Here is a 16,333-nt window from a genome sequence, read left to right on the forward strand (position 1 = left end):
AACCCTGATCTGTACTTCTCCACAAATTTGTCCCTGACCTGTTTGGAGAGCTCCTTGGACTTCATGGTGCCGCTTGCTTGGTGGTGCGACTTGCTTAGTGGTGTTGCAGAAACTGGGGCCTTTCAGAACAGGTGTGTATATACAGTTGAAGTCAGAAGTTTACATACACCTTAGCCAAATAAATTTAAACTCAGTTTTTCACAATTCCTGACATTTAATCCTAGTAAAAATTATCTGTCTTAGGTCAGTTAGGATCACCACTTTATTTTAAGAATGTGAAATGTCAGAATAATAGTAAAAAGAACGATTTATTTCAGCTTTCATTTCTTGCATCACATTCCCAGTGGGTCAGAAGTGTACATACACTCAATTAGTATTTGGTAGCATTACCTTTAAATTGTTTAACTTGGGTCAAACATTTTGGGTAGCCTTCCACAATAAGTTGGGTGAATTTTGGCCCATTCCTCCTGACAGAGCTGGTGTAACTGAGTCAGGTTTGTAGGCCTCCTTGCTCACACACGCTTTTTCAGTTCTGCCCACAAATTTTCTATAGGACTGAGGTCAGGGCTTTGTGATGGCCACTCCAATACCTTGACTTTGTTGTCCTTAAGTCAGTTTGCCACAACTTTGAATGTATGCTTGGGGTCATTGTCCATTTGGAAGACCCATTTGCGACCCATTTGCAACCAAGTCTTCAGATGTTGCTTTAATATATCCACATAATTTTCCTCCCTCATGATGCCATCTATTTTGTGAAGTGCACCAGTCCCTCCTGCAGCAAAGCACCCCCACAACATGATGCTGCCACCCCCGTGCTTCATTGTTGGGATGGTGTTCTTCGGCTTGCAAGCATCCCCCCTTTTCCTCCAAACATAAAGATGGGCATTATGGCCAAACAGTTCTATTTTTGTTTCATCAGACCAGAGGACATTTCTCCAAGAAGTATGATCTTTGTCCCCATGTGCAGTTGCAAACCATAGTCTGGCTTTTTTATGGCGCTTTTGGAGCAGTGACTTCTTCCTTGCTGAGCGGCCTTTCAGGTTATGTCGATATAGGACTCGGTTTACTGTGGATATAGATACTTTTGTACCTGTTTCCTCCAGCATCTTCACAAGGTCCTTTGCTGTTGTTCTGGGATTGATTTGCACTTTTCGCACCAAAGTACGTTCATCTCTAGGAGACAGAACACGTCTCCTTCCTGAGCGGTATGACGGCTGCGTGGTCCCGTGGTGTTTATACTTATACGTACTATTGTTTGTACAGATGAACGTTGTACCTTCAGGCGTTTGGAAATTGCTCCCAAGGATGAACCAGACTTGTGGGGGTCTACAATTTCCCCATGATGTTAAGCAAAGAGGCACTGAGTTTGAAGGTAGGCCTTGAAATACATCCACAGGTACACCTCCAATTGACTCAAATTATGTCAATTAGCCTTTCAAAAGCTTCAAAAGCCATGACATCATTTTCTGGAATTTTCCAAGCTGTTTAAAGGCACAGTCAACTTCTAACCCACTGACCCACTGGAATTGTGATATAGTGAATTATAAGTGAAATAATCTGTCTGTAAACAATTGTTGGAAAAATGACTTGTGTCATGCACAAAGTAGATGTCCTAACCGATTTGCCAAAACTATAGTTCATTAACAAGAAATGTGTAGAGTGGTTGAAAAACGAGTTTTAATGACTCCAACCTAATTGTATGTAATCTTCCGACTTCAACTGTGTATGATTATATGTAGAACCCTTATTGCCTTCCAAAGAATCATCAAAGAACCCTTTCTTCCAAAAATGGTTCTTAGGATGTTTATAGTTTCTAGGTAAAACCCTTTGACTTTCAAAGAACCCTTGTCTTCCAAAAATTGTTCTTCTGATCAAAACGGTTTTTGGTAAAACCTTATCCCTCTGCAAATAACCCTTTTGGAACTCTTTTTTTCTAAGAGTATACTTGATCTGTTTTCTTACTTATCTGAAGTATTTGAGAAGTTTTCTTCTTAGAACATGACCTCGTTATTAACGGCGGCACTGAATGGCGAATGGTGTATGGTGTTCACTGTACACGACTTCACTGTATTTGTGAAAGGAGTGACTGAAACAAAGTCGCTCTAGAGAGGAAGGTCTGCTAACTGACTAAAATGTAACATGTTCATTTGTAATGTTCATTGTAATCTGTCATTGGGCAGACTATGTAACAAACATGGTATCTGACGCAATTACCCAATATTTTATGTTCATTATAATCATACTGTATTCACCACCACTTGAGTATGACCAAAGAGCTGTAGAGGATTTGTTTGGCATATATTTAAGGAAACAAACTCACAGACACAATTCATATTTTATTGAGAAAAAGTTCCAAATCATATTCACTATTGATTGTACAGAGTTCGAATCACAGGTCTAGGGGGTGCTCGTCACCTCTCTAACAAATTGAACCCTGAATAAGTATGAGAAAATTTGAAGACATGCCGTGTGTATACACTCTATAGCATGTGGCATATTGATTTTGGATTACAGTGCCACTAGATCAAGGACACATCTCTTAGTAAATATCGTTGTTGTCCCCAAACCACATTTTCTCAGATATTCTCAGTCTACCATTGCTACTCCAATTGGTCCTCTTCAAAGCAGTAATGCCAGACTCAGCAGTAGTGGAGGAGGATGTTTAGGAGGAGGTAGGGCACACAGGCTCTCCCTCAACAATGTACCACACCTCGTTGTGCCTGTTCAGAATCTTCTTTGGGCTGAAGGACACACACAAAATATTAAAGTATGTTTGAAAAAAGTATTTTGGTGGAATTTGGTTAGATTTTGGATATGAGTATATTGAAAGATTTGTATCTGTGCTCCCACCTGTCATATCCCACAGCATAGTGGTAGTCTTTGTTGTAGGTGGCCTGGACTTTGTCTAGCTGCCTTTTCAGCAGCATGGAGTTTACACTGGATGTCAAAGACATCATCCATCCACCGTAGCTCCTCACGTACACTTTCATGTCTGGCATCTCAGTAAAGTACACCTGTATGGGGAAATCACAATGACATCCACATTGTTAACCAGCGGTCTTTAAAAAAACATGACATACTTGACATGGTTTCAAATGGTATTTGTGTTTTTTCAAATACTTAAGCTGTGCTCGATCGAGCTTGCCTGGCTCAATGGCGCCATGAAACAGTCCCAAAAGTGCAACCCCTGCCCACCTGACACTATAAAAGCTATATCTAAGTATTTGAAAGATACTTCTTGAACCCAGGGCTGATAGACAATCATATTATGTTCAACTTAGATTCAGTTTTTCTAAAGTGCCAGGTGGGTGAGGTTTTTACTTTTGGGACTATTCCATTGGCGCCATTGAGCCAGGCAAGCACAATTGAGCTCAGCTTAAGTATTTGAAAAAACACACTCAATAAAACACACAAATACTACAGACCCCTGGCTACCGATGTAGATGTCATTGTGTCAGGTTTACAGGTTTTTGACAGGTATCCGCAATATGGTAATTGCCCTCTGATAGGCTAAGTGGAAGTTTCACCATATTGCTTATACCAATCAAATCCTCTCAGATCATGTGCATAGGGCGTAGGGTCTATTTAGGATTTGGCTTTACCTTGTCATCAGTGGGTTGGGGAGGAGTCATCTGATGGGTAGACGGCAGGAGGAAGCTGAGGGTGAAGACAGACGACCCCCACGTCTTCTTCTTCTCTTCAATTTTGACAGTCACCGGAGCAGTCATGTCAATGTTGACGCCTATAGAAAAGATCTGTGTAAGCACTTGTTACCAGGTATAAACACACGCATGGAAAGAGATTCATGCACGTGCATCCACACACACACACACACACACACACACACACACACACACACACACACACACACACACACACACACACACACACACACACACACACACACACACACACACACACACACACACACACACACACACACACACACCAGCCTTGTTGGATCCGGTGATATAGTTGAAGAGTCTCCTGAAGGCAGTGTAGGTGGCCATGTCCATGAAGTATGCTTCCTCATCTGTTGACACCCATTTCACTGATTCATAGTGGCGCACCTGTAACACAGGCACAAACCTTCACTCAAGAGTCCTCTGCTGTAGAGTGTATTTGAGTTGCAGATGTTGGGGACGGGATTAGGATGAGACTGCGCAAAAAGGGCATAACTGATCTACAACCCTGCAGAACTGATCTACAATATTTTTCAGATTACCGAAACCCAATACGATAACCAAAATGGGGATGATAATGATGATCATCATGTTGTTGACTTGATATATTTTAATGCAAATGCTATTGTTTTGTATCTGCTACCCTGACCAACAACTAAACATAAAAAAATTGGTCACAAAAAAGGTGGTGAAACAAACTCCTAAATTGTAGCCCCAATGTGCCATTAATTTGTGCTGCACAAGACTGACCTCATAATCGTCATTCTTGCACACCAGATCATAGAGCAGACATTCCTTTGACTCTGTGCAGAAGCGAGACTCAGAAGAGTTTCTAAAGGAAACAGTGGAAAACAAATCAATAAAGAACAATAGCATACGATTTAGCCCAGATACTGTTCATTCATACAAACAGTATTATTCTGAAACGCGTGGTTATGATGTGTGGAAAGTAATAACAGAAGTGTATTATATTACCCAACTCTGGCTTCAGCTGTCAAGATGAGAACCAAGCCAACCAACCCTGCCAAATAAACCCTGAAGTACACACAAACAGTCAGTGTCATCACATTAAAAACCTAAAGTACACACAAACAGTCAGTGTCATCACATAGACACACTTTCAAACTCTTTCACACTCTTCACATATGGTGCTGCTACTCTGTTGATTATCTATGATTATCTATCCCGATTGCCTAGTCACGTTTACCCCTACCTACGTGTACATATTACCTTAACAACATTCTACCCCTGCACAAAGACTCGGTACTAGTACTCCTTGTATTTAGCCTTGTTATAGTTATTTTAGTGTGTTACTATTTCCTTTTTTATTTTGTAAATTATTCTTAGATTTTAACTCTGCATTGTTGGGAAAGGCTCGGAAGTAAGCATTTCACTGTAACGTCTACTACACATGTTGTATTCAGCGCATGTGACAAATACATTTGATTTGAAAACCTAAAGTACACAAAACAGTGGTTTTGTGTACTTTAGGTTTTCAAATCAAATGTATTTGTCACATGTGCTGTCATCACATGAAAAACCTAAAGTACACACAAACAGGCAGTGACATCATCATATGAAAAATATATCATACAGACATAACTCATTAAGATTACAATATTGTAATACTTTAAAAGACAGAAACTGTGTTATTACACATTTCTATTTCTATACAAATCACTCTTCCTTTAATTACTTAACACCATAACAAATCAAACAAACCTAATCAATGCAATGATGACCTATCATTTCTACTTACATTGTGCTGAGTGTGTCTTTTAGATCAGCTCAGTTCAGATGCATTCACTAGCTTGAGGGAAATGCTTGCAGAGAAACTATTTATAGCAACTGAGGGTTATTTGCATCAGTCCCCAAAACACGCCCATTTCACCACAGAATGTACAATGGACTTCACGTGCTTAAAGAAGAAAAGGTGTTTTTTAAATAAGTGTGTGCCAAGTTAGATAACGTGAGACAATTGATCTTGATGTGTCTTTGAAAAGCAAGTATAGGCTTATTGAGAAAGAGGCTGTGACTAGATCCGTCACGTGTAGTAGACTATTATATATTTCTGTTTCGTAATTAAAGCCTTTGCTGTTTCGCAATAACAGCCTGGCTGTCACGTTTAGACTAAATAAATAGCACTTGCATGTAATTTGTTCACTGAGCACTGCTGGGTCGACATTACCAATCACTAGTGGGCAATGGAGTAGCCCTGTTTATAACTGGTGCTAACATGGACTCTTTGTCCTAGTCTTGTCAACACTCTGATTGTGCCCACATTTTTAGACAGGTGTAGATGATTTAAAGGCACATTGTGATCAGATCTTTCTTACCACCACTGTAGGTAATCCACATTTATTATGATATTACGTTTATAATGTAGAGGGAAATTAAAATTTAAAAAATTGGATGCACATTGGGCAAACATTTTCCAATTCATATCAAACCATATTCCCCACCTATAAAAGCAGATAGGACAGCACTTTTGCACGACCCAAAGAGCTCAGCTTTGACCCCCACGAAGAGGAGAGTAGCCTAGAAAACAGAACTCTGGGGTGTATCTCAATAGTCGGAAAGGGCCTAATTTCTAAACATTTTAGCAGACAATCTTTTCCAGAAGGACTTACAGGAGCAATTAGGGTTAAGTGCCTTGATCAAGGGCACATCTACAGATATTTCTGCCTAGTCGGCTCGGGCATTTAAACCAGCAACCTTTCAGTTACTCGCCCAACACTACCTCACCCCGTCTCCTACTCACATGGGCTGACCTGAAGAGACAATGGATAGGTGGTGAATACAAAATGGCGCTCCTCACTTTGAATCTGATCTCAACTGTCCCTGTTCTTTCACATCAGTATAGGAAAGGAGACAATAAAACAAGAAAAGGAAGCCACTGAATATCAAGATGGATGCAGTAATGGAATGAACCCCCTGCCCTAGATTTAGAAAGTCAAAGTCAGTTCAGTTTAAATTACCTTCAACAAACCTCTGACGTCCCTTGTGATGTCAGCTGGTCAACACCTCAGGGGCTCAATGGGCGACATCCTTCACTTGGTGACTTCAGCCTCAGATGAAGAAAAACTCAAAATAACTCATATGATCTCCTCTCTTATGTCCTTTCTATGTGGAGTAAGTACGAGCTTTAGGTCAAATTCTTAGCCAACACGTGACTTTAGCCTGATTTGAACAGGACCATGAAACTGTATGTTGTGGACATTTCCATGGCATTAATTGAACAAATGTTGTCACACTGGCTGCAGAGCTGATTGTTGTTGGAGTTGTATTTGTTGTTGTTGTTCAAAAACTTTACATTTGTAGATATAATGAGTTTGTGAGAGTGATTGAACAAAACATAAGAGGTGCGTTTGTTTCTCTCTGAGCATGAGACACCCTGTTCCAATACAAAGCACTAGAGTGCATTTCAGTTTACACTCTTAGAAAAAAGGGTTCCAAAACGGTTCTTTGCGGAGGGATAGGGTTCTGCCAATAACTGTTTTTATCTGATGAACCCTTTTTGGAAGACAAACGTTCTTTGTAAGGAAAAGAGTTCTACCTAGAACCTTTTACATCCTAAAAAACATTTTCGGAAGAAAGTGTTCTTTGATGATTGTTCCAAAGGCAAGAAGGATACTTTGGAAGACAAGAAAGGTTCATCAAAGAACCCTTCTTAATCTGAATAAGCTTTTGTATAGATTTTCTTCCCTTTCTTTGAAATAGTGCCTGAGTGCTTACCTCAGCGTTTAAATATCAACATCAATCTACGCACAATAACCCATAATGACACAGTAAAAAGAGGGTTTAGAAATGTTTGCAAACATAAGAATTCAGACCCTTTACTCAGTACTTTGTTGAAGCACCTTTGGCAACAATTACAGCCTCAAGTCTTATTGGGTAAAATGCTACAAGCTAGGCACACCTGTATTTGGGTTTTTTCTCCCATTCTTCTCTGCAGATCATCTCAAGCTCTGTCAGGTTGGATGGGGAGCGTCGCTGCACAGCTATTTTCAGGTATCTCCAGAGATGTTAGAGCAGGTTCAAGTCCGGGCTCTGGTTGGGTCACTCAAGGACATTCAGAGACTTGTCCCGAAGCCACTTTTGCGTTGTCTTGCTTGCTGTGTGCTTAGGGTCATTGTCCTTTTGGAAGGTGAACTTCATTCCAGTCTGAGGTCCTGAGCGCTCTAGAGCAGGTTTTCATTAAGCATCTCTCTGTACTTTGCTCCGTTCATCTTTTCCTCGATCCTGAATAGTCTCCCAGTCCCTGCTGCTGAAAAACATCCACACAGCATGATGCTGCCACCACCATGCTTCACTGTAGGGATGGTGCCAGGTTTCCTCCAGACATGACGCTTGGCATTCAGGCCAAATATTTCAATCTTGTTTCTCATAGTCTGAGTCCTTAAGGTGCCTTTTGGAAAACTGCAAGTGGGCTGTCGTGCCTTTTTCTGAGGAGTGGCTTCCGTCTGGCCATTCTACCATAAATGCCTGATTGGTGGAGTGCTGCAGAGATGGTTGTCCTTCTGAAAGGTCTCCCATCTCCACAGAGGAACACTGGAGCTCTGTCAGAGTGACCATCAGGTTCTTGGTCACGTCCCTGACCAAGGCCCTTCTCCCCCGATTGCTCAGTTGAGCCTGGAGGCCAACTCCATGAAGAGTCTTGGTGGTTCCAAACTTCTTCCACTGTGTTCTTGGGGACCTTCAATGCTGCAGAAATGTCTTGGCACCTTTCCCCAGATCCATGCCTCAACACAATCATGTACCAGAGCTCTAAGGACAATTCCTTTGATCTAATGGCTTGGTTTTTGCTCTGACATGAACTGTCAACTGTGGGACCTTATATAGACAGGTGTGTGCGATTCCAAATACTGTCCACTCAATTGAATTTACCACAGGTGGACTCCAATCAAGTTGTAGAAACATCTGAAGGATAATCAATGGAAAAAGGATGCACCTGAGCTCAATTTCGAGTCTCATAGCAAAGGGTCTGAATACTTATTTAAATAAGGTATTTTAAATATTTAATACATTTGCAAAAATGTCTAAAAACCTGTTTTCACTTTGTCATTATTGTCACGCCCTGACCGTAGAGAGCTTTTTATGTCTCTATTTTGGTTTGGTCAGGGTGTGATTTGGGTGGGCATTCTATGTTCTTTTTTCTATGCTTTGTATTTCTTTGTTTTGGCCGGGTATGGTTCTCAATCAGGGACAGCTGACTATCGTTGTCTCTGATTGGGAACCATACTTAGGTATCTTTTCCTCACCGATGCTTTGTGGGTAGTTCTTTTCTGTTTTGTGTTTCTGCACCTGACAGGACTGTTTCAGTTTCGTTCATTCTCTTTGTTATTTTGTTATAGTGTTCAGTTTAATTAAAAAGCATGAACACTCACCACGCTGCGGTTTGGTCCGATTATTCCTCATCCGACGACGACACAAGTTACAATTATGGGATATTCTGTGTAGATTGATTAGGGGGGGAAATTATTTAATCCATTTTAGAATAAAGCTGTAACGCAACAAAATGTGGAAAAAGTCAGGGGTCTAAATACTTTCCGAATGCACTGTAGCTGTACAGTAAATCAAGTATATATTACCTGCTTCAAGTGATCACTTTTACTTTCAACATAGCCACTTCATTTGCGCACTTGCTCCAGAATGGGAAAATGTTCTTTATTTTATTATATAAGTTTAATTATATTCTTCTTACTATGAAATCATATAATATAAAGTAATGGCATGGGACTTACAGTGCCTTGCAAAAGTAGTCATCCCCATTTGCGTTTTCCCTATTTTGTTATGTTTCAACCTGTAATTTCAATGGATTTTTATTTGGATTTCATGTAATGGACATACAGAAAATGGTCCAAATTGGTGAAGCAAAAAAAATAAAAAACTTGTTTCAAAAAAAATAAAAATAAAAATAAAAACTGGTGCGTGCGTATGTATTCACCCCCTTTGCTATGAAGCCCCTAATCAAGATTTGGTGCAACCAATTACCTTCAGAAGTCACATAATTAGTGTAATGAAGTCCACCTGTGTGCAATCTAAGTGTCACATGATCTGCCACATGATCTCAGTATTGTAAAGGATGGTTTTGTTCTCTTTTAACATAAATATATGCCTTATAGAAGTAGGACATGTTAATCACAAAACATAGTGTGACTGCAGAAAAGCTGTTGTTAATCTAGGGTGTCGACTGTGCAAACCACAAGGTTGAGACAAGATGGAAAAATGCTGAATAACAAGAAAACAGGAACTGAGGAATGTGTAGGGAAAATGCTGAATAACAAGAAAACAGAAACGGAGGAATGAGTAGAAACCAACAAATCAGCTCAATCTTCACAAGAACCATTCCGGACATTTCAATCCTGAGTGCTGTGACTGGACACCACCGATGGGCTAGCAAGTTTAAACCACGCTAAGCCTCTACTGTGACAGGCCAACTCTAAAGTTGGAACTAACTCTGGAACAGTATAAAAGAAGATGTCTGTACTATTTCAGTCAGTTCTCTGCTTTACCCTGCGTGGTGATACAGTGAACCCGTATATACGAAAATTGCATTTACCATTCTGAGCTTATGTTAAATAAAAATACTTAAAGTATATTCGGTGACTTTGAATCACATTTTATCCTGATACCAGATTTGATTGACGCAACCTTTCACAGTATATATACACCTGTTCTGAAAGGCTCCAGAGTCTGCAACACCACTAAGCAAGCGACACCATCAAGCAAGCGACACCATGAAGACCAAGGAGCTCTCCAAACAGGTCAGGGACAAAGTTGTGGAGAAGTACAGGTCAGGGTTGGGTTATAAAAAATACCAGAAACTTTGAACATCCCACGGAGCACCATTAAATCCATTATTAAAAAATGGAATGAATATGGCACCACAACAAACCTGCCAAGAGAGGGCCGCCCACCAAAACTCATGGACAAGGCAAGGAGGGCATTAATCAGAGAGGCAACAAAGACCAAAGATAACCCTGAAGGAGCTGCAAAGCTCCACAGCGGAGATTGGAGTATCTGTCCATAGGACCACTTTAAGCTGTATACTCCACAGAGCTGGGTTTTACGGAAGAGTGGCCAGAAAAAAGTCATTGCTTAAAGAAAAAAATAAGCAAACATGTTTGGTGTTCGAATCTGTGGTATGACTTAAAGATTGCTGTACAACAGCAGAACCCATCCAACTTGAAGGAGCTGGAGCAGTTTTGCCTTGAAGAATGCACAACAATCCCAGGGGCTAGATGTGCCAAGCTTATAGAGACATACCCCAAGAGACTTGCAGCTGTAATTGCTGCAAAAGGTGGCTTTACAAAGTATTGACTTTGGGGGGGGGGGGGGGGGGGGGTGAATAGTTATGCACGCTCAAGGTTTTGGTTTTATTTCTTGTTTGTTTCACAAAAAAAGATTTAGCATTTTTAAAGTTGTAGGGTTGTTGTGTAAATCAAATGATACCACCCCCCAAAAAATCAATTTTAATTCTAGGTTATAAGACAACAAAATAGTAAAAATGCCAAGGGGGTGAATACTTTCGCAAGCCCTGTATAAGCATATCTTCTCAGCTAAGGTTTCTTTAAACCTGACTAAAATAAATAATGGATTTATTGTGATTGTGTATATTACATTTTTTTTAGACTTTTTAAAAATGTAGATGTTCCAAAGGAACGCATCAGCCGCTTGTATGTGGCTTGAATGCAGCTTGTATACATGGAGGCCTGGAGATGCTAAACGTGTTTATGGTAATCAACAGTAAATTACCGTGAGACCAGCAGTCTTTTGCATGACAATAACCGGCTGACAAAATCTAATGACCACCACAGCCCTATTGCAGAGTTCTGTGGCATCCTGTTGTACACGTAGAGTCCCATATGGGTTGTGAATGCAGTGAACTTCTTGTCATTTTCACACATGAGAATGTTGTAAAACCCACAAAGGAGGTCCATGGTTTTGAGGAATGCATTGCTCTCTAGAGCTGGCGGACAGTTGGCCTGATGAGGTAGCGGGTGGGCGTCGTTACAGTTTCACTGCATTCAGCCATCTGAAATCCGTGCTTACCTGCAGGCCTCCATCCTGCTTCCACACCATGACCAGTGGTGAAAAATTAAAGCAGGAAGCAACAGTGACTCTGTCTATAAAAAAAAGTGGTCAGATGAAGCAGATACTAAACTACAGGACTGTTTTGCTATCACAGACAGGAACATGTTCCGGGATGCTTCCGATGGCATTGAGGAGTACACCACATCAGTCACTGGCTTTATCAATAAGTGCATCGAGGAAGTTGTCCCCACAGTGACTGTACGTACATACCCCACCAGAAGCCATGGATTAGAGGCAACATTTGTACTGAGCTAAAGGGTAGAGCTGCCACTTTCAAGGTGCGGGACTCTAACCCGGAAGCTTACAAGAAATCCTGCTATGCCCTGCGACGAACCATCAAACAGGCAAAGTGTCAATACTGGGCCAAGATTGAATCATACTACACCGGCTCCGACGCTCATCTTATGTGGCAGGGCTTGCAAACTATTACAGATTACAAAGGGAAGCACAGCCACGAGCAGCCCAGTGACACGAGCCTACCAGACGAGCTAAATCACTTCTATGCTCGCTTCAAGGCAAGCAACACTGAGGCATGGATGAGAGCATCAGTTGTTCCGGACGACAGGGTGATCACGCTCTCCGTAGCCGACGTGAGCAACACCTTTAAACAGGTCAACATACACAAGGCTGAGGGGCCAGACGGATTACCAGGACGTATGCTCCGGGCATGTGCTGACCAACTGGCAGGTGTCTTCACTGACATTTTCAACATGTCCCTGATTGAGTCTGTAATACCAACAGGTTTCAAGCAGACCACCATAGTCCCTGTGCCCAAGAACACAAAGGAAACTTGCGTAAATGACTACAGACCCGTAGCACTCACGTCCGTAGCCATGAAGTGCTTTGAAAGGTTGGTCATGGCTCACATCAACGCCATTATCCCAGAAACCCTAGACCCACTCCAATTCGCATACCGCCCAAACAGATCCACAGATGATGCAATCTCTATTGCACTCCACACTGCCCTTTCCCACCTAGACAAAAGGAACACTTATGTGAGAATGCTATTCATTGACTACAGCTCAGCGTTCAACACCATAGTACCCTCAAAGCTCATCACTAAGCTAAGGATCCTGGGACTAAACACCTCCCTCTGCAACTGGATCCTGGACTTCCTGATGGGCCGCCCCCAGGTGGTGAGGGTAGGTAGCAACACATCTGCCACGCTGATCCTCAACACTGGAGCTCTCCAGGGGTGCGTGCTCGGTCCCCTCCTGTACTCCCTGTTCACCCACGACTGCATGGCCAAGCACGACTTCAACACCATTATTAACTTTGCAGACGACACAACAGTGATAGACCTGATCACCGGCAATGAAGAGACAGCCTATAGGGAGGAGGTCAGTGACCTGGCCGGGTGGTGCCAGAATAACAACCTATCCCTCAACGTAACCAAGACTAAGGAGATGATTGTGGACTACAGGAAAAGGAGAACCGAGCACGCCACCATTCTCATCGACGGGGCTGTAGTGGAGCAGGTTGAGAGCTTCAAATTCCTTGGTGTCCACATCAACAACAAACTAGAATGGTCCAAACACACCAAGACAGTCGTGAAGAGGGCATGACACAGCCTATTCCCCGTCAGGAAACTAAAAAGATTTGGCATGGGTCCTGAGATCCTCAAAGGGTTCTACAACTGCAACATCGAGAGCATCCTGACTGGTTGCATCACTGCCTGGTATGGCAATTGCTCGGCCTCTGACCGCAAGGCACTACAGAGGGTAGTTGCGTATGGCCCAGTACATCACTGGGGCTAAGCTGCCTGCCATCCAGGACCTCTCCACCAGGCGGTGTCAGAGAAAGGCCCCAAAAATTGTCAAAGACCCCAGCCACCCCAGTCATAGACTGTTCTCTATACTACCGCATGGCAAGCGGTACCAGATTGCCAAGTGTAGGATAAAAATGCTTCTCATTAGTTTATACCCCCAAGCCATAAGACTCCTGAATATGTAATCAAATGGCTACCCGGACTATTTGCACTGTGTGCCCTCCCAACCCCTCTTTTTGCGCTGCTGCTACTTAACTGTACATTCATGTACATACTACCTCAATTGGGCCGACCAACCAGTGCTCCCGCACTTTGGCTAACCGGGCTATCTGCATTGTGTCCCATCCACCACCCGCAAACCCCTCTTTTACTCTACTGCTACTCTTTGTTCATCATATATGCATAGTCACTTTAACCATATCTACATGTACATACTACCTCAATCAGTCTGACTAACCGGTGTCTCTATGTAGCCTCGCTACTTTTATAGCCTCGCTAGAGTATATAGCCTTTTTACTGTTGTTTTATTTCTTTACCTACCTATTGTTCACCTAATACCCTTTTTGCACTATTGGTTAGAGCCTGTAAGTAAGCATTTCACTGTAAGGTCTATCTATGTCTATCTATGTTGTATTTGGCGCACGTGACAAATAAACTTTGATTTGATTTGAAGCATAATCACTGATGGATTTGCGGATTAGCCTTGTCTCTTCTATTTCTGTGAGAACCGGCCTCAGCTTCTGGTAGTGGACGGGGGGGAACTCTTCTGTGGGGCAGGCAGAAGGGCCAATCATCAGTCAGGAGGACCCCTTTGCTTCTCCCCAGTTGAGTGAATGTCTGGAGAAGATGTTGTCATACTCAGTTATCTGCTCCAATAGCTGTCTCTTGGATGGTTGGCTGGCTTGACATGCATCTATGTTGAGGTAACTAAGGCTTAAGCTGGAAAGCATTTGCTTGAAGTTTACATCTGTCATGTTGATCGGAGGAGGCTGCTGCGGACTGACATCTGCTTTCAAAATGTTGGCTTGAAGGACGTCAAAGTCTTCTACACGTCTGCTTACTTGCTGTTCCGTTTCCGGATGATTGGCTTTGACAGGGGGTTGGAGAGAAAAGCAGCGTCAGGCTAGGAAAAACAGGCACCACAGGATAGCAAGATCTATGCAGGAACAAATGGCTTGAACTGCAGACTGACTGAGCAGAGGCTACGATCTGGCAGCATGGAGGTGGCAGGGCTGAGTATTTGTAGAGGTCTTGATTATGGAACAGGTTGCAGCTGGTGGGGATCTGCTCTGACTCCAGCACACCTGTCTCCACTCACACAATCAGATACACCCACACAGAGAGAGGGAGAGAGCACTGGGGGAGTGGTGGCAGGTTAGGGAGCCACGTGATGAGAAGTAGAGGGAGTGGCAGGGGCAGATGTAACAACATTGGTGTGATGATCCTCCCCACGAGGATGTCTCTTGGCGTAGCTTGAAATGAACATGGTTTGACAATGACTGTGCTGCCTGGAGAGATGGGAACATTGCTAGCTAGCCTTCCCCACAGCAGGTGTTCGTGTTTCGGGAGTAGGGTGACAGCCTGTGTCAGCTTGACTGTGACCACCTTGCTTGGCATTTTGCTCCCCCTCCATCGGGTCGTGAGAAACTGCTCATGTTTAGGGGATGGATGATGTTCCTCCTTGGAAATGCGTATCCAGAATTGGTTGTTTTCCTTCATTTGGTGCATTCTATTTTTTAGAACATTGGAACCTACAGTATGATGAGTTGGTTAAGCTGGCCTGGTACTACTAGAGTAGGGACAACCCACCTAACTCCATATAGCTGTAGCTTCAGCTCGTACATGCATTTTGGACGGGTCTGCTTCTCCCCACAGCGAACTACAACTATATGTGGTCTGCTTTTCTTCTGCTTCTCAACTTTTGTTCTGGTTTTTCACCAAGAGTGCAAGACATAGAGCCTGAATAGAGCATGCCCTTCAGTTCAACTTGGTCACTAACTAAAAAAAAAAAAAAGCAACTCACTAAAAGCTTGCAACTCTGCTTACCCCTGAACAAATACACAACAGTCTGCTGGAATTACTGAACATGTGTTTATGTATAGAAGCTCCAAGTCTTCTTCCTTGTGGGTTTGTGGCCCTACTTCCACACTGCCCCTCTCAAAGTGTGGGTGTCCTCATTTCCCGACGGCACCGCCTGTCTGACCTGTCTGGGTCTGCATCCCTGACACTCTCTCTTCTAATGGCCTGGAGTAAAACATGAAAGGCAGAGGTTCTCTATTCTGCAGTGCATCAGCGTGGAGTGGTCTGGAGCTCCACAGACTTCTCACACTTTTCTGTTCCAGTTGTTCTGTATAGTACTGTGGAGTTAGTGCTGCTGGTGCTGACATTGCAGGAGTGTCACTTGTGTCTTCTGTCCAGCACATGGTCCAGCAGGCTGATTAGAGTCTGCATACAGTGAACATCAGCTGCCGTTGAAGGAGCTGTTGCCTGTATACAGTCGTGGCCAAAAGTTTTGAGAATGACACAAATATTTATTTCCACAAAGTTTGCTGCTTCAGTGTCTTTAGATATTTTTGCAGATGTTACTATGGAATACTGAAGTATAATTACAAGCATTTCATAAGTGTCAAAGGCTTTTATTGACAATGACATGAAGTTGATGCAAAGAGTCAATATTTGCAGTGTTGACCCTTCTTTTTCAAGACCTCTGCAATCCGCCCTGGCATGCTGTCAATTAACTTCTGGGCCACATCCTGACTGATGGCAGCCCATTCTTGCATAATCA

At 42.6% G+C, this 16,333-nt stretch overlaps 1 protein-coding gene across 1 annotated transcript; it reads right to left on the bottom strand.

Moving 5' to 3' along the window:
- Positions 1 to 2,329: 2,329 nt before the first annotated feature.
- On the bottom strand, positions 2,330 to 5,506 carry LOC120051938 (heme-binding protein 2-like). Its single transcript, XM_038998820.1, has 7 exons — positions 5,443 to 5,506; positions 4,659 to 4,718; positions 4,434 to 4,515; positions 3,950 to 4,070; positions 3,603 to 3,742; positions 2,851 to 3,014; positions 2,330 to 2,741 (listed from the first exon to the last, which is right to left on the bottom strand). Coding segments are annotated over exons 1-7 (648 nt in total). The 5' UTR covers positions 5,445 to 5,506; the 3' UTR covers positions 2,330 to 2,662.
- Between the last annotated feature and the right edge of the window lie 10,827 nt (positions 5,507 to 16,333).

Source organism: Salvelinus namaycush, chromosome 8 (genome assembly GCF_016432855.1).
Source record: "Salvelinus namaycush isolate Seneca chromosome 8, SaNama_1.0, whole genome shotgun sequence".
NCBI classification, from domain to species: Eukaryota; Metazoa; Chordata; class Actinopteri; order Salmoniformes; family Salmonidae; genus Salvelinus; species Salvelinus namaycush.